A 19,111-nucleotide genomic window follows, 5' to 3' on the forward strand; every position below is an offset into this window, starting at 1 on the left:
TACCATTAAATATGTGTATAAAAATGGTATTTTTTTAAGATGTGGAAAGGCTGTCATTAATATGGATATTTGAGAAGGAAAAAAAAACATTTAACTTTTTAACTTTTTTAACATTTGGCTTTTTATCCCTCAAATTTTGTTATTGAGAGGTTGTGACAAAGATATGTACTGAAGCAGGTAATTTTACAGTTTTAACTAACAACTTCTATCAAAAAGTAAATACTAGATGACAGAACAGTAAACACTAATGAAGAAATCTTAGATTTTTTACATTTTTTAAAAATTGTGTAACAATTTGGTGTTAAATTGTTATCAATAAAATCTGATACTAACTACAAGAAAACAACATATTTTGAACTTTAATTAATGAAGATAACAGCCAGAGATTCATTTACTTCAATGTTAACATCAGTGCAGCTCTATCTGTGATAGATATTAGCCTGCTATAGCTCTGCTAACAATGTTTTTAGCTTTAGACTAAATATTAAAAGTTTATCCCTTTTATCAGTCAAACTGCAGGCTGAACTCTCTTCATCGTGCTTGCTAGCGTTAGCATACAGGTCTGTATTTAAGCATAATTAATGACTACACGCCAGCGCCTAAATGATGGCGAAGCAAAGGCTATAAAACACCTTCTGTGAGTACAAGTCGACCTTTCACCTTACTTCACGCTACGTCTGTGTGTGTGTGTATTTGTGTGTGTGTGTGTTAATGGCAGTGTGTTTGTCAGTATAAAAAACCCTCATGAAGCAAACAGTCATGTCTTACCGCAGAAGAAGCCTCCTCTGACTCATGAGCTTGTTAGAGTACAAGTTAAAGGGTGGACACTGTCAATGTGAGGTGTATGTGTCGTATATACAGTCTGGATGTATATACAGTACCATGGGAATACACACACACACACACACACACACACACACACACTCTCACTCACACACACACACACACACACAGAGAAAAACAGACACACACACACACAAACAAACAAGACACCATGAAGAAGAAAATCCATCTTGTTTGACACCGTGGTGAATGATCGGAGGTTATAACATCCAAAACAAAACATATCCGTCACCCAGACGCAGCAAACCCGAACGCAGCCAATGACAACAGATGGCTGGATTCATCACTGGGATTCACAGTTCTGATTGGTTAATTAAATGTTTTTAAAAAAAAAAACAACAGAAAAGCCAACTGCCCGCTTTCTAAATGTTCTGTTTCTAGGTTGTTGTGACAATCTGCTGCAACAGGAAGTGATGAGCGTGTAACATTTGTGACTTTTTAACTGCTTACTTACGACCACACTCTCTCATTTTTCTGTGATACATCAAACGTTTGTGTTTATTTTTATTTTTTTATAAGGCGCACGACGCATCACACGAGCAAGACGAGTGTTGCTGGTTCATGCGGACTCGTGTTCTCCGTTGCACAGCAGGAAAAAAAAAAAAAGGCTGTTTATAAGAGTCGTCCTTCATGACTCTTTATTATAATATAAAGGAGATTTTTTTTTTAATATATATATGGCCTTTCTCTCTCTCCACCTCTGTTGGATTTTTTCTGAGAACGGCTGAAAGAAGCAGTTTGACCACAGAGGCTCAGATACGTCCACACATACGTGTTTTAGTGGGATACACAATGTAAACAAATAGTTATTGTAGAGCATTGAAGTGGCATTGTGCTGTAGTCACTTCCTTTATCTCGTTATGTTCTTTTCTGCACTTCCTATTCTTATATTTTATAGTTTTTCTGTCTTTTGCTCCTTTTGTTTCCTCTCCTCTCCCTCTTCCTTCCCTCCTCCTCTCTGCATCTAATTCCCAGTTTCTTCCTTCCTTTATTCACTTCTCCATTTCCTTTCCTTTCATTCCCTGCCCAGCTTTTTTTCTGCTCTCTCTCTTCTCTTGCCTGTGTTTCCTTTCCTTTTATACAATTTTAGCTTTCTTTCCTACTTTCCCACCTTTTCTTTTCCATCTTTTCCTTTTCCTCCCATCCGATTCCCCCATTTCTTACCTGCCTTATTATTATTTTCTCTCCTCTTTTTTCCATTTCCTCTCCCTCACCTCTTTTTATTCCTATTTTTTCATACCTTTCTTCCTCCTACACCCTTCTCTTTTACCCTTTCCTTTCATTTCAACACCTTTCTTCTTCTTCTTTTTGCTTTCCTGCCTTCTAATTTAGCCATTTTTTCTGCTCTTTTTTCCATTTCCTTTCCCACCTTTTCTACGTCCCTTCTTTTATTTCCTCCCTTCCTATAATCCTGTTTTTCTTCTCTGGATTTTCTCTTCCTTTTTTCCATTCCTTTTCTTCAGCTGATGACAAAGATGACTCTACAGCATCCCCCTCTCTCTCTCTCTCTCTCTCTCTCTCTCTCTCTCTCTTCCTCCCCCTTTTCTCAAAGCAGCTCTACACCAATTCTTACTCGCGTTTGTCAAAGGCCCCCTCTTCTTCTTCCTCATTGAACATACATTTTCGAGACAGTTATAAGGAGAAAGGGAGCAGGCGGGAGATAAAAATAACTGGGTTAGAAGGGAATAAAGTAGCGATGACGCCGCGCCGCACCGAGAGAGAGAGAGAGAGAAAGAAGGCAAAGAAAGGAAAGACAAGTATGAGACAAATACAATCTACTTCCCACATCAGAGTATCCGGGCTGTGCAGATGGTACGCAGAGTGTGTGAGCGACTGTGAGTACATATGTGTGTGTGTGTGCGAGGATGCATGTGTGTGTGTGCATGTGTGTGTGTGTGTGCGCGCGTGTGCTATGCAGTCTGTATGGCAGAGCCGGGCCTGCACCAGGCTGGCGTTAGCTGCGTTTAATTGAATGCTCATTGGTGTAATTGAAGCCTCTCAGCTCTGCAGCTCCTCGTGTTAAAGACTGGGACCAGATGTCATTCAGCTGTCTCACATCTCCTGCCAATCACTAATGCTCGCTCACTCTCTCTCTCTCTTGCACGCGCAGATGGAGGACCGACAGATCCTCCAGATTCAGACACCGTTACTCACCCTTGCTTCCAAATCCCAGAGCCTATTTTTCCATGTGTGTGTGTGTGTGTGTGTGTGTGTGTTTTCGCTCAACAGCAGACTGGGCAAAAAAATTTAAATCAGCAGTAGGGAAATTGCAACGCGTTGTAACTTCAGGGGAACACGACAGAGTACAAGAAGAGTCTAAAAAAAAAAAACACACTCCTCTGTTTTCTCTCCGTGTCAACTGACTAAACAGCGTACAATTGAGAGCTTGACACCTTACCGAGAAACTTGCTGAGAAATAGAAGAAGAAGAAGAAGAAGAGACGGAAGGTAAGAACAGAGTGCGAAAAAGGCTGGAGGGAGACGTAAAAAAAGGTGAGATGAAGAAATTGTGTGATTGAAGAAGGAGGTGGGAGGTGCAAGAGTATCTGCAATAATAAAAAAAAGAAGAAGAAGAAGAAGAAGCTTAAAATAAATAGAAAAAGAGAGGAGACGGGTGGCGAGAAAAGAAAAGAAGAGTTTAATGGGAAGAGAGAAGGCGATGAAGGCGAGTATCTGCGTGTCTCTGGAAGTCTTAAACTTAAATTTAAAGCCTTCAAAAAAAAAAAACGATATATCTTAAATATAGAGATTTTTATCTTGTTTCTGACGTTTAATAGGAGGCTTCTCGACGTGCTCAAGCCTGAGATTATACAGAAGTAGGTTAATACGATATACATTTTTTATTACATCAGCTTCACTTAAGAGAATCGGACCGTCCCTCAACACTTTATTTCTTATTTCCTTGTGTCCTTTTTTTCTTAGGTTCGTTTTTTTTTTTTTATCAGCTTTCTATCTTTTTAAATTGGCTTGAAATTCAATTCTTGTAGCATCATAAAAAAATATTCTCTTTAACTTGCAGATACTCTTGAAAGTAAAATAAAGGAAAGGTAGAGATGACAGATGACAGACCCTCGGCGGCGGTAGGAGAGCAGTAGATGGCGCCAGCCTGCAGTGCAAGATATCCAACCGAAAGGAGCCGACTTTTAAACCATTTTCTACACTCTCTTCTCTCCCCCCCTTTTTTTTTTTTTTCTTTTTCTTCCCTCCTTTCAGTGATTCATCCATCCCTGACAAAGCCTTGGTGCTACTGTTACACGCCCAGGGCACAACTCTTGTCTGGCCTCATTAAAAGATCAAGACAAATCTTAGCAACAGTTAATAAATCTTCAGGGCAAAGATCTCTCTTTACTCCACCATGCGAGTTCATCTGTTATGCTCTTTGGTCCTCTTTTAGAAGTCTGTGAAAAAAAAAAATATAACAGAGAGGCGCAACAAAGAGTCCATTGCCGTGGTAGATCGTAGTTTCAGAGAGGAGGGGGGGTGGGGGGAGGGAGGGAAGGCGAGAGGAGTGGGGGGGGGTTTATCGACTGATTTTTGACTCACCGGCCATCTGCTGGATCCCGCTGAAGGCTCCTAGGTTACTGGAGGAGGTTGCCTGCTGAAGCAACTGATGAAAAGAAAAAGAAAGAAAGAGAGAAGAGAGAGGAGAGACAGAAGAACAAGGAAGGAGAAACAATGTGAGCCGGGGCGGATAACGGAAAAAAAAAGCTTAATACATGTCTATAAAAATGCTACACGGAGAAGCTAAACCTCGTAATGAGCGATTTAGCAATGTGGTCTTTGCATCAGTGCTCGATGAGTAAATGAGCTGTTAATATAGTTTGATCTCTCCTCTAAGCGAGCACTGTTTGTATTCCGCCATAATTCTCCCAGACAAGTTGAGCATGAAAGCTCTAATCTAGCTGACTAATTAGATTCCAAAACAAAAGTGGAATACTGATGCTGTCAAAAAACTCATCCTTCAAAGACTTGAATTAACAGCAAATTAACATCTTGTTTCTATTGTGTTTGTGATTTTTTTTTACCCCCCCCCCCCCTTTCCCCCCCCTCCCAGAGTAGAGCTTAATCTTTTCAAAACAGTGAGAAAGAGGATTGAAAGAGCAGAAAAATATGGGAAACCAATTCACAAAACACTTTTTATCTCCAGTTTTTTGTTTTTTTTTTTCCCTCCCAAAAAAAAATAAATCAATATCCAGTAAAGGAAGGAGCTCTGTTCTCCCTCATTTAAAAAGACAGGTGCAAATTGCACTCAGGATCAAACAAATAGACTTTTAAGATGTGTATTTTAAGGGGAAGGGAGGGGGGAGTTTGGGTTGGGGGGGGGGGGGGCGGATTAATTTAGAAACTGAAGAGGAGGGTTAGTAAATGAGTCGAGGGGGTTAACGCCATAAAAAACTTTTCGAGGGAGGAGTCCGGAGAGTGACGAGGATCTCCAGGAGAGAGAGAATGAGGTTTCTGAAACTTATTAAAACAAATTTTTTAAAAAAAAAAATCAAACAAACGAGCGTCTCGGATGCGGCGCAGAGATGAGTAGACTCTCAGGGGCTCCATACTGGGCTCAAACCAAATTACTTTTTTTTTTTGGTTTAATATCACAGAAAAGACCTGCGAAAATGTTCACAATTAGTGAATCTGTTGGAAATATATTCACTCATTATTATTGTCTCCAAATATATGCAGAATAATAGAGGAGTCCAATGAGAGTAAAGCAACCCCGTCTCCAACAAATTATGTTTATATAATAGTTCTGCCTTGAAGGAGAAGTAATTGTTGCAGGATTATGTTGAGCTCTCAGTCCACAAAGTGCTACGTTATTACACTGCAAAGAAGTCATGGAGGTGGTTTGTGTGCAAAGTGCAGGACTACAACTACAACTACAACACTTTGGTTAAGATTAGAGCAAGATTGTGGTTCTGGTTTAATAACTAAATGCTCTAAATTGCTTAAAAATAACCATAAAAACATTAATAATGGTTTAATTGCTTTGTATTATAGAGAAAACAACTAAAATCTGTCAGTGATATGTGACATTTTGAGTCTTTCCTCATTATGTTGCTAAAAAAACTTAATAATATATGTAATATTTATAAAAAATAAGATGAATATGAGAGTTTATGATCCGACGCACCTGCACATGAGACTTTCTGCAGCCAAATTGTATTCATCATTTCTAGGAGACAGGGTTTGGATAAAGATATCAAGATTTTTTTTTTTTCCTGATATAACAAGCCAAAAAACATAAATTTTTATTTTTGAAGTTGTGTTTTGGCTTTTTTTCCCCCCAGTTTTCTGATAGTTGTCTGATCAGAAACAGGAGAAACAAAACATGAGAAATTCTGTGATTATTGTAGATTACAGTTTGACGTCTGTAGAATAAACATGTCTTCAAATTCAATACTAAATTAAAAAAAACAACACAGAAATCTCTCCGTAATTCATCGTTGCATCGGCAGATTCATCGGTATTATTTTGCATGGAAGTTTTTACACTTCCAAAAACTGTATCCTTGCAATTTTTTGAGATATTGAACATAAACTAATATCTTCCGGCGGCGACGTCGCACCCCAAAATTCAGAGACCTCATTTTCTCACAATACCACAATCCAAAGAGGAAGATGAGGGAGAGGAACAACAGCAGGGCTAAAGGAGGAACATGAAGAAAATGAAAGAATGGAAGAAGAGACTATGAGAGTATTTGGGGAGTATTTTTTTTTTTTTCAGGTTGGGTGTTTTCGGTGGGGGCACTGACTGCGGCGGCGCTGGCCATGGGGCTGCAGTAAGGGGTGGTGGAGGAGGAGGTGATGGTGGAGGTGGGCGACGCGGCGGCTCTCCTTACAGCCAGATACTGCGGAGTGAGGCCGCCCAGGCCCGTCAGGCTCCCCCAGGTGGTCGCACTGTTGAGCTGCTGCATCTGCTGCGCCAGCTGCTGCTGCAGACGCCGCTGCTCCTTGTCCTTCTGCGTGTCGGCGAACTTCACCACGATGGGAGACGAGCAGCCCTGCAGGAGGGGGGGGAGGAAGAGGAGAGGGGGAGAGGAGAGGGAGAAATAGATGGAGAAGAGAAGAGGAAATGAGACAAGAAAGAGAAAGAGGAGAGGTGAAAGAAAAAGGAAAAGGAAGAGGAGGAGATGAGAGTAGAGGTTGGATGAGAAGATGAGAAGAAACCAGGAAGAGGAAAAGATTAAAAAAAAGGGATGAGAGAGGAGAGAAAAGGAGAAGAAGAAGAAGAGAAAAGAGGAAAAGGGAGAAAAGGAGAGTTAGAGAAGCTGTTTTTTGCTTATTCAGTCACTAAATGTACATAAACACACTCTTAAAACTTAAATATAATGGCTTTATATGATGATAGCAGGTAGAAAACACACATATACATAAAAAATGATTAAAGTACTTTAAGCGTCTAATAAAGTTCATCCACAAAGGCTGAAAAACGCACATTTTTGTATTAACAAACTTTTTTCTTCGGCAAAGAAAGACTAAAATCTACTCTCAATTAAAACTGCTTTGTAAAATTCTCTCTCACATACACACACACAGTGACACAGGACACACACACACACACATATACACACATATACAGAGTCACACAGGAAACTTGACTCTAAAGCCAGTGGGCTTTCTTCTTTCCCCCACAAGGGCTCAGTTATCTCCGAGTCCAGAACGGTTTCACCAGAAACAGATTTCCCGAGTTCTCCAACTATTTCATCATCTCATATAAAGAGAGACTTGATGTGTGTGTGTGTGTGTTAGTGTGTTAGTGTGTGTGTGTGTGAAAGAGAGAAAGAGAGAGAAAGACAGAAAAGAAAGAAAGATGAGAGAGAGAAAGAAAGAGAGAGAGATTGGGATGACCAAAAAGAGAGAGGTTGAGAGGGCAAGAGGAAAGATTTAGAGATTTGGACGATCATAAGAGGTGTGTCTAATTGACTAAATTTCTATTCCACAGAGTTGCACTGTGTGTGTGTGTGTGTGTGTGTGTGTGTGTGTGTGTGTGTGTGTGTGTGCGTGAGACATGAATGAACTGAGTCAAGGTAGGTATCATATTGGACATCCAGGACACACACTTACTAACAACTACAACATGAAAGAAAAAATAAAATAAAAAAAAAAAAACAACCCAGAAAAATCTCCTGATGGAAGTTGCAACAACAGCTGAAACACTGCAAAGCTGAAACAGTTTATAATCTATCACACCACACCGTTACTCACACACTGCAATCAAAGCCTAACTAGGGGCAAATCCGTTTCGAAAAAAGAAAGGCAATCTGCCAGAGGAGAATAAGAACCTTTTGATTGAAACATTTAGTTTGAGGCACGATCAGCACTCAGCAGGGGAGGGAAGGGATTTGGCTACTTTGCAGCTAGAGCGACACAAAGAGTGTGTGACTGCGGGTGAAGTGTGAAAATGTGTAGAGGTGCATGTATGAGGTGTAAAAGTGTTGTGAGAGATCAGTACAAACACTGTAAAAAAAAAAAATCTCACAATTAGTTCACTGAAATCAACTTTATCTTTTAGTATTAACTCAATGCAATTAAACAAGTTATGAATACGAGTTATGAATGCAAAACCCTTTCAGAACGATCAAAAATGTTGATTGCTAATTAGCATATTTCCCAGCCTGCACTGTATTTAAATTTAAACTACATTAAACCCTTCTTTCTTCTACTTGTGAGTAAGTTACGTGATCTAAGTTACATCTTTTATGAGCATATGTTAGACAAGTAGTGTTTCAACTTATTATTCTTGTTATAAGTTATTCTATTGAATACTTTTTTGATTTATTCATAATTTCATTATAAAATGTCAAAAGTAGTAAAAAAAGAAAGCCTGCTAAAAGTTACTAGAGCCCAGGGTGAGCCCAAGATATAAAATACAGTGACAAATCCTCACCTTTGACAAACCTGAACCAAAAAAACCTATGCTGTAATCCCAGATTCACAGACTATAGCCGTAGCCGTTGCTATTTCAGTGTGTTTACAGTTCATGAAAGTTAATTGTAACATTTTGGTCACCTAAAAAAGTCTTGTTCAGTGTTTGTTTGTACTAAAAGACCCTCTAAGGAGTCAGATGTTCAGTTTTTTTCTAGTAAGTACATTTTTTAAGTACATATTTTTTGCTGGCGACAATTAGCATTAGCTTTAGCATTATCACCATTAACCCTACACTGTAAATGACCAAGCTAGACCAAGCTAGCAGCTAGCAGCTAGCCGCTAGCGTTGTTGTCAGCTCCACCCTCTCATCCAAATATGGTTGCTTCTGGCTCCAAAAATCCAAGATGGCGACAGTCAAAATGCAAACTCAAGGCTTCGAAATGCAGAGTCCACAAACCAACGGGCGACGTCACCGTGGCTACATCCATTATTTTATTTACAGACTACGGTTAATCCCACCGCCAGATTGAAATATCTTATGCCAAAACTCCAAATATATTAATCTTAATGGAAATTTTACAGTGTCAAAATCCATGAAATTTACATGATTAACACTTTATGCTATTAGTGCATTTTTTGATAGTAGGCTACTAATGTATTTGCTATGTTTTGATATACAGGAAAATCATATTGTGTAAAACCATTTTTTCTCATGAAAGATGTAGTACAACATGTACAGTATACTATCACTAACATGCCAAATAATGGTATTTCTGGCTTTCTAGCCTTAATTATCGTGGAAATTAGAATATTGAATTCCTAGCTAAGATATGCAGTGACAATGCCAAAGGTGTTTAAATAAGGGGAGTGAGGACAGCCTGAGGTTCAGCCAATTTGACATTAGAGCAACTACTAAATCAGTTGATGTAGAATTTTAAGACAACCTGGTCACTCATTTTTTAAAATTGAAACAATTTAATGTTTTTAACAGTGCACCTGTACGCTTATATGTGTGTTTTTCTGTGTGTGTGTGACCAAACAACCACTCCTCTGTGGGCCAGGGATCGACTTTGTCAGCTGAATGAGCATGTCTGCTGTCTGACGGCAGCTCGGCCATATTTACTCCGTCTCTCCACCAGTCATTTTCCCTCTTTATTCTGGCCGCCGACAGATAAAAGAGAGGAGACGATGGGAGAATTGCATTCGGAGGGAGAGTGTCAGTCTAGGGCCTCGCCGCTGCAGTCGATTCCCCTTGAGACAGGAGCTCCCTATCTCTCTCTGCTAAATATCTCATTACTCCAGCTGACACCCAGTGAGCAGGGGGGAAACGTAGCCCAGAATGAGAGTCCTGCCCTGGGAGAGGGGCCGAGGGCCAGGGGCCTCTACGCCTGCCGCTGGTGGTTCTCCCTGAAAACTGGCTGCGCTTTAAAGCAGCATACTGAGTGTTTTTTATGCGACTGGCCCGCTGGTCAACTTTGCCATTAAATGATGAGAACATGTGGCAGGGAAGTGGCAGCTTCTGCCATCTGTTGCTTTCGCTCAAAGAAACAAATCACCATTGATTTTACTTCAGGGGGATTTTTAATATTTCATCATAGATTAGTAATAGCTTGAACTTTTATATATCAAACAATGTCCGACTGTTGTGCTAATGAGCCTATGAGTACGATGAAACAAAAGAACATCACTGTCCGGGAAAACCATGCATCACTACATTGGAATTTTTTTGCACAATGAATGAAACCCCATTTTTACAGTATATATAGTCTGCATTTCTTTCAGCAATGGCAATCAAAGGTCTAGTGTGTAGAATTTAGTGGCATCTAGAGGAACGAACTTGGCAGAAACGGAATATAATATTCATAAGTATGTTTTAATTAGTGTATAACCTCATGAAAATAAGAATTATTTTGTTTTCATTACCATAGAATGAGTCCTTTATGTCTACATAGGGAGCAATTCCTTCTCCACGGAGTACGCCATGTTGCACCGCCATGTTTCTATAGTCACCCAGAACACATAAACTAAACACTGGCTCTAGAGAGGACCTTTCCTGTATGCTTGGAAGGGGAGGGGGGGCGGGGGGGGGTTATCAGGTGGTTGCAATCTGCAACCTCACCACTAGATGCCACTAAATCTTACACAGTGGACCTGTAAATGTATTTACAGTCTGTAATTACTCATCTATACACTGGTTTTTATTGTGAGTGGCGGAGTCTGCCGTTCCCACACTGGACTCAGATTACCTTCACATGCATGAGGGATTCTCAGGCGACGTGTAATCCAGTGGCTCGTTTCACCAAATTTGCAACACTACACTAACACTAACATTAACACTACACTCGCGTCCCATGCGTGACTGTAGGACACACAAATTTATGAGCAATTTGCGAGTGGAAATCATTTGTGAAAAGCGGTACCGGCAGCCTTTGTGATCGGCATATAAGCAGTGCTTGCAAATTGCTTTTTAAAAACAAGCCCCATGGTGATTTCTTTGATATTAGCCTCATTATTTCCTGTTCACTTTCATACCGCCATATCAGAGCTGTGTTAAGTTGCCGCTAATGCAAACCAAACACTTCCTGCTGCTGCTGCTGTTTCACACTAAAAGCATTCGACTGACAAAAAACACAGGGTGGATTTTACTGTGAAGCACTCACAGGAAACACTATGGTAATTTTTCACTGAGGTTAACACTGATAGTGATCGCTCCCCAAAAATGCATCTACAAAACAAGACAACTGTAATTTTCTGCATTTTTTTTGTCATTGGATCAATTTTACTGCAAAGAGTAATGGAGCTGGGGGCAATTACACCCACAATTACACACAAAATACGCTAAATTTATTAATAAAGAGCAACTAGTGTTATCCAACATGAGAAAACTTATTTATAGAGTAAAAAATCTGTTGCTATTTTGTCTTAAATGGTCTTTGGATTCATATATTGTTGCAATAACATGTCTTTAACTCAGTGTTGGTGGTGCAGCATTGATGTATTTTTAAAAGTATTTCAGGAGAGATTTTTAGCTGCAGACAGTCTCCCAACTTTCACATCTTAAGAAAAAAAAAAAAAAAAAAAGCGCTTGGAGTCTCACAGGAAGCTTTCTCTCCAGGAGACGTTTCTACAGGGAAAACACTCCTCTCTGAAATGTTATTTTTGCCTGTTTTGTACAATTTTCAGACAAGTCTCCGACACTAAAAAATGCCACACCTTTATACATTTCTTCTTCTACAGCACATACGATCAAGTTTGGATCATCAAAGACTGACATATGGTTGATTTTGGTTTCAGTTAGCAGGTAAATTGTCCCCTTTTAAAACCTTCTTCCCTGCAGCGCATATTACATATTTCATCTGTGTTGTATGTCTACTGTGTTATAAGTCAAACTGTGTGATGATGAGGTATGTTTGATGATATCCTGACATCACCCTGCACCTGTGACTGACAGGTGGGTCCGTGTAGGCCGACCTGACTGACAACCTATAGTCTGAAAATGATGCTGCAGACAGAAAAAAATAAGCACCTGGCATAATTATGGTATCTAAATTTACAATTATGTAATTACACCATATGGAACATTCGTCATGCTGTGAAAATACACCTCAGCACCTGCCTTAGGCTGTGATTTTTACCTCGCCTCACAAAAAAAAAAACCCGTCAAACTTTTGTCTGAGACAGAAGTTACAGACTTGACTTAACCGGGAGTTCAATCGGTTAATAACCCTGACTCCGCTCCTCGAAGCCAACTGTCTGAGACAAGCGTGAAGAGAACATTACACATCACTTCCCATCTTTCCCAAAATGCTTCAGACGCACACACACACACGCAAACTGAACTTATAAGCTCCGGTCTGTTTACCTTGAAAATCAATCTCTCATAGATTTTATGTGCTCTGAAGCATCTCTATCTCGTCTATTTATCACTCACGTAGCCTTTAAATGTCAAAGCATGTGATATATTCAACTACTAATAGCAAAACATGAGACTCTGAAGGAGTTTGCACGCCAAATCCAAGTTCTCGGTACAGGTTTTTAAAAGTCTGTCGTCCGTGAAACGCGTTACGCACAAAAGACTTGCATGATGAGTCTACCGAGTCAAGAGAGGAACATCAATCTTAGGAAACATTTGTTTCCACTTTACAATTTACTGATCTCATCTTAATCCTTAAATTTGCTGTTAAGTTCAACGACAGGTCTTCATCCTTATTTTTGTTTTCCGTCTTACTCTGTTTTACTCATTTTATGCCACTTACATACTCGTAAAGCACTTTGAATGTGCTACTGTATATGAAATGTGATAATATGCCTCAGCTTACTTTTTGATCCCAGTTTTATACGCTACATACAACTGACTTGCAAAGGCTTTAAGTCAGACTGACTATGACTCCCTTTGTTTATGCAGCTGTGTCAGACTAGGTAGTCCACTTATCAGAAGGTCAGCGGTTCGATCCCCATCTCCTCCAGTCCGCATGTCGGAGCGTCCTTGAGCAAGATACCGAACCCCTAAATTGCTCTAGCGTCTGTGCCATCAGTGTGTGTGAGTGTGAGTGTGTGAATGGGTGAGTGAGCATTAGAAACATTGTAAAGTGCTTTAGATAAAAGGCGCTGTATCGCTCCTGATGAGCGTGTTGGCCTTGCACGGCCTCGCATTCAACGTATGAATTTGTGCGTGAATGGGTGAACGTCGGGCATGTGTTGTAAAGCTCTTTGAGTGGTCGGTAGACTATAAAAGCGCTATATAAATACAGTCCATTTACCATTTTTCCATTTAAAAACATATGGGTTTCAGCTCCTGATTAACCTAATCTAATATTTTCTTCCCACTATCAGTTGTTCTGTATCTGTGTCTCCTCTCTTCACTAAAGTTGACAGATGTGTTTGTTCGCTATTTAAACAGACACTCTGTTTTTTCTCATGCTCTACTTAAGCTCTCGTCTAAATGCGCTTGAACGATTGTGCATTTACGGTTAGGGATTTGTGTGTGTGTGTGTGTGTGTGTGTGTGTGCGTGCAGCGAGGGCAGGATAATGTGTGAGTGGGCCTCTAGTGTTACGTGGAAGAGGAAAAAAAAAAAAAAGAAAGAAAGAAAGAAGGCGGAAACAGAAATAAGTGTTGATGGGATGCGGCACAAGGGGAGCTGAGAGCTAAATGAGTTTTTATAAAAAGGGAGTGAATAATGTAAAGTACAAATCAACACAATGAAGCCAGTTCTGTGTTTCCGTGTGCACGCCTGTGTGTGTGTCTTTAGTGGTTCGACAGTGAATTACCTGTCTCGCTCATATCACCTTTCATTACGGCCTGACATTCAGTGAGCACGTGTGTGTGTGTGTGTGTGTGTGTGTGTGCGTGAGAGAGAGAGTGTGTGCCAGTGTGTACCTGAATGTCACAGCGTAATGAGAATGGATATGACAGTGACAGGGCCATCAACAAATGCAGCGCCCGGGCTGCCTCCTTTTCTCCTTGTGACATGTGCTGGAAAACACACACATGCACACACACAAGCACACACACAATCTTGCTCTATCTAAGACAGTGGGGTGCAATTGAGCCAAGACAATAACCAAACTCTATTTACCAGACCTCATTCCCTCATTCGGACCCGAAGTAATTACTTTTAAATTGCAAAACTGAGAAACATTAACAAACGGATGCGGCAATTTAGGTCCGCCTGGGGCTAGACAGCTTGTTTTCAAATGGAAATTAAGGTATTTTGCCATTGTCCACTGCAATATCGTTGTGTTATGGTTTAAGGCTTTTTCTTTTTTTTTTTTTTCTTTCTGTGCTCCTGATAAAAGCGAGGGACACTGGCAGGCCCATTGTGGCAGACAACTGCTCAGAGCGAGGATAATTCTAGCTTAATACTAACGCTGTCGGAGGAGAGTGTCACTTCTTCTTCTTCTCTGAAAGACAGACATGCTGCTGCTGCTACTGCTTCTGCTGCTTCTGCTGCTGCTGCTCGGCCATATAAATCAACACAGACACTTCACTGATATTCACAGTGACAACATAAACAGAAAATCCCTACTCACTCACACGCAGACAGACGGATGGATTGAGCATCCATTTTTCCCCCGACGTCAGGGTCAGAGCGCATCAATAGCGGCCGTGATTATCATGATCAGCTCTAATGAGGGGGTTACGGGGGGTGAACGCCACTTTCTTTTTCTTCACCACAGCCTGTTATTACCACTTTTTTTTTTTGTCACTTTCTCTGACTCACACACGTATACACACACACACACACACACACACCATGTAATTCTCTCCCAATCACCAGTCCTGTCATCCTGCCCTGTCACCGGCTTGACAATGTTGACAACGGGTGCCCCCAAAAACCTGAGGAACACAAAGGAGCTACCGCCGGGGTCTCCGTTACGGTGCCGCCGGGGTCACCGTGCAGCTGATGAGGTCTTCTGTGACACCACCTGCCCATTGTGTCAAAAGTGCTGCTATTTATGTCACAGTTTAGAGACACTGCCAAAACTTTGGAGATTTGCGACCAAATAATGAAGGTGACAGCGTTGATTTCGTCAAAAGTCGGCAGAGAAGAAGAAAAAAGAAAGACACCGACACTCTAACGTCGCTGGCCTCTGTTAAAGCAATGTTTGTTTGTCTTTTAAAAGTTACTTAAAAGTCCCATATCGGCTCCGTGCAAACACGACAGGACTGACCTGACCCGAGCCGTCTCACGTATCACATGTTTACGACCCGACCTCGTCGAACCCAACCGGACCGGTGCTGCCAAACATGAGATATGAACCCGATCTGATATCCGAGGATCTAGTTGTGTTGATTTATTTTCCATAAATAACAGATCGGATAACGAGAGCTTGTCGAGCTACTGCAATTCACTGGCTAAACTCTTCTTCCCGCTGTAATGCGACACATGACATTTCTGGACACAAGAGCGTTGGCACAATCAGAGACAAATTTCTGAGTGATTTACAGCTGAAAATAACCAAACACGAACCCCGTTTGAACCTGAACCTTTATGCAACTTAATGAACTAACCTTTAATATTTTGCCAAGACCTGTTGGGTTCAAGTCTGGTAGTAGAACTCTAGCTGGTGTGCTCGTTTATCACTAGACACTTATATAATTATAATCCAGCTGTACACAGCAGAGTAAAAGATTCTTTGTGTCACTGTTTCTCCAAATCAAAGGTCTAACAGTATATAGTTTTGTATATTATATGTTTATTACTATTTTATACAGTCCAACGGTGCCAAAGCATAGTTTAAAAATGACAAGATGTGTGGTTTAATTTGTATTTGCTTGCATATTATATGAAAACTATTTTGTTGGCATGACTGGAAGGCAAATAAGTGGACTTTCAGTGTCCAAAAAAAAAGAGCTAGAAAGCTGAGAGGTATAAGAATTACATGTTGAATTTATTACACTGTAAAATAAGACGCTCTTTTAATATCTCTCTGCATATTAACCTTGTGATGCCGTAGCCTTTATGTTTATGTGATGACATTCAATTCAGACTTAAGAGGTGTTGGAAGTGTTACAGAAATATTACCGGGTTCTACCTAGTAAGTGGTAAGTCTTGACTTTTATGGAAATGTTACTCAGGAGCTTATTCAAACATGAGACATATTCAATTACCAGCACATTTACAGAGTGTAGTGGATGTATAAAATGGAGCTAGAGAGGCAGAGAGAGAGAAAGAGAGAGTTGAAGAAAGGGCAAGAGTACAGTACCTCCATAGTCTGAGACTGGTGCATGGCTTTGATTGCATTCTGTGCCATAGCTCTGGTGGAAAACGTGACAAACGCACATCCTGTAGGGAGGGGAGGGAGGGGAAGGGAGGGGAAGGGAGGGATGGAGGGACAAGTGGAGGGGAGGGCAGAAGGGCAGGAGGAGGAGAAGGAGGAAGAGGAGGAGGAGGGAAGACAAGAAAGAACAAAAACAAAGACAAAAGGGTTGGACACGTCGTCGTTATAAAAAAACCCAAAACAGACCCAGAACAGAGATTGATACAGAGAACAGGCAGACAACAGTGTTCTCAGTCGCTGTGGAAAACAACAACAGCCAAAAAATAAAAAATAAATAAAAAAATAAAAAACAAGCACAGTGTCATGACAACCACACAACCACCCTCCCCGACCCCCCCCGTCCCACCTCCTCGCCCCCCTCCACCCCCACCACCCCCGTCCGTCCATCCACAGCCACCACCACAGGACATCTGAGACAATCACCATCCAGGTCATTTTGGATTGGATGTTGATGCCTTCCCCGCCTCCCCTCTTCCTCGTCTCTTTCTGTCACCATCTTTGATTTATTTATTTATTTATTTATTTATTTATATTTTTTCCCCCTCTCGCTCCTTCCTACGCGCTGACCGAATTAGTCATACCTGAATTCAACTGCTCTCTCTCTCTCTTTCAACAATTCAACATTGCTAATCAGTCCGAATTTGCATGAAAGTGATTTGGGCCTGTATTGTGCGCCTTATTGGGTGCCCTCTTCCTCTCTTTGTCAGACAGGAAAGCTATGTGGCGGTGGCGGTGGCGGTGGTGGCGGTGGCGGTGGTGGCGGTGGAGGCGGTGGAGGCGGTGGCGGCGGTGGGGCGGGGTGAGCCGCGACAAAACATCTGCAGGGGCTCAGGAAGACAGGAACCAGATAGAAAATCATATTAATTCAGTACCACAGAGAGACGAAGAAGAGAGAGGAAGAGATGCGAGGGAAGGTGTGGTTGACATCCCGCGTGACTGACGCTGATTTTAGCCAATCAAGATTGGATGCAGCCGGAGGCCGTTTCAGAGGGGGGGGGGGGGGGGTTTGTTATTGGTTGTTTGTGGGGTTTGGGTGTGATGCAAGGTTGTGTTTGTCTGCTTGGTTAGGGAGTGATTAGAGGAGATAATGTGAGAAGTGCTTCAACAACCCCCCAGGCTAATAATATGCTAACAAACTCACCAAGCCATGTTAGCGCAGCCAGGCCTGAACTGATTACACACATGCTCACACACACACACACACAAACACACACACACACATGTTCAGGTTCGACTGGCTGAGTTGTGGCTTGGCTACAGAGGAAAAAACCAATAGTCGAGGTCATCAGATAGACTCTCCCTGGCTGTGAGGATGGGATGAGAGTAGAAAGGGACAAGATAGGTGTGAAGAAGGATGGATAATGGGGAGGATAATGCAACAGAGAAAGGGGAAGAGATTGAGAAAATGAAGGAGAGACGTGCTGAGGAATAGATCCTTGTCCTCTTCCACCTCTATCAGAAGCCAGCTGTTGCGATGTTGTGATAGAACGAGGCCGAGAGTGACGGACGGTCAGTTTCTCTCCTGTTTAAATCCGCTATCATGCAGGAGGTTTTTTTTCCTTGAGAGTAATCAAGGATTCTCTTTTGCCAATTTTTCTTGTTTGACCACATTTGTAGCAGGAAAAAAAACCCCTCTTATTGTGTACATCCAACACTGTCTCCAAGAAATTACAACCATTTACTGCTTAATTGTTTTCCCAATTCTGTTCTATTGCTCCCTGGATTACGTTCATGTGTAATGTGTTTTTTCAAAGGAAGCGCTACGTTTATATATATATCGCTCTGAAGTCGGAGTGAGACGGTTGAGATGGATGGCGGTTCACATCCTGTGAGTGTGGTTAGATTTAGACGTTGAACTAGACACAAGGAGTACCCGCAGGCTGAATCAGAGCTGCCTTCACTTTCATTTGCGACGTTTTCGACCGTCTACAGATCTTGTTTTGCCTGAGGAAGACCTGTAGTTGGTCTAAATCTCGTAAATAAAAGCAAAAGCAGCTCTGATTCAGTGTGTGGGTACTCCAAGACCATTGTCTTTCCCAAACATAGTGCTACTATTGTCATTGTCGGATATTGCACTGTAAGATCAGACATTTTGGTGAGAAAAACAAGAACTACGTCGTCACTGAGCATTTCACTCATACGTTAAATATCAATATTTTTGCAACTTGCCAAATATGTTATGATTTTCTCATGATGTATTACGTTTCTAGCAAAAATGTGCCTGATGCAAAAAGTAAAGATGCAAGTGTGCTTCGCCAGAAAAAGTCTTAAAAAGAAAAGCATTGTGTTTTTTTTTTCTTCATACACTTGAAATGACCCATATTTTGCTGTTGTTTTCTTAACAATCGACCCCTTGCGGCTGTGTGAATAAAGACTTTCCGCTCTCAGCAAAGCAAAAGCAGAAGTAACATACCATTGTTTTTAACGAGGCAAACTCTCTTTAGGGAGGACGTTGGGATATGTGGTTGGAACGGTTGGTCGCACGAGGTATCTGACTCTCTCTGACCAAAAGGTCAGTGTTTGTCTATTTTAACCATGACCATGATCTTTCTGTAACCTTAAAAACATACTTTTAGCTTCCTAAATTTAAGATTAGCCACGGGGGTCACCGGGTCAGAAAT

At 41.2% G+C, this 19,111-nt stretch overlaps 1 protein-coding gene across 8 annotated transcripts in view; it reads right to left on the minus strand.

Moving 5' to 3' along the window:
* celf2 (cugbp, Elav-like family member 2) overlaps window positions 1-19,111 on the minus strand; it is a 224,305-nt gene that overhangs the window by 15,737 nt on the left and 189,457 nt on the right. For 7 of the 8 annotated variants that reach the window (XM_044344112.1, XM_044344110.1, XM_044344108.1 and 4 more), the window contains 3 exons: window positions 16,416-16,495; window positions 6,679-6,840; window positions 4,386-4,449 (listed from right to left, as the gene is read on the minus strand). In XM_044344112.1, coding sequence (XP_044200047.1) covers window positions 4,386-4,449; window positions 6,679-6,840; window positions 16,416-16,495 — 306 coding nt within the window. Of the gene's footprint in view, window positions 1-4,385; window positions 4,450-6,591; window positions 6,841-16,415; window positions 16,496-19,111 lie in introns of all 8 variants that reach the window. The other variant, XM_044344106.1, reaches the window with a different exon arrangement.

Source organism: Thunnus albacares, chromosome 23 (genome assembly GCF_914725855.1).
Source record: "Thunnus albacares chromosome 23, fThuAlb1.1, whole genome shotgun sequence".
NCBI classification, from domain to species: domain Eukaryota; kingdom Metazoa; phylum Chordata; class Actinopteri; order Scombriformes; family Scombridae; genus Thunnus; species Thunnus albacares.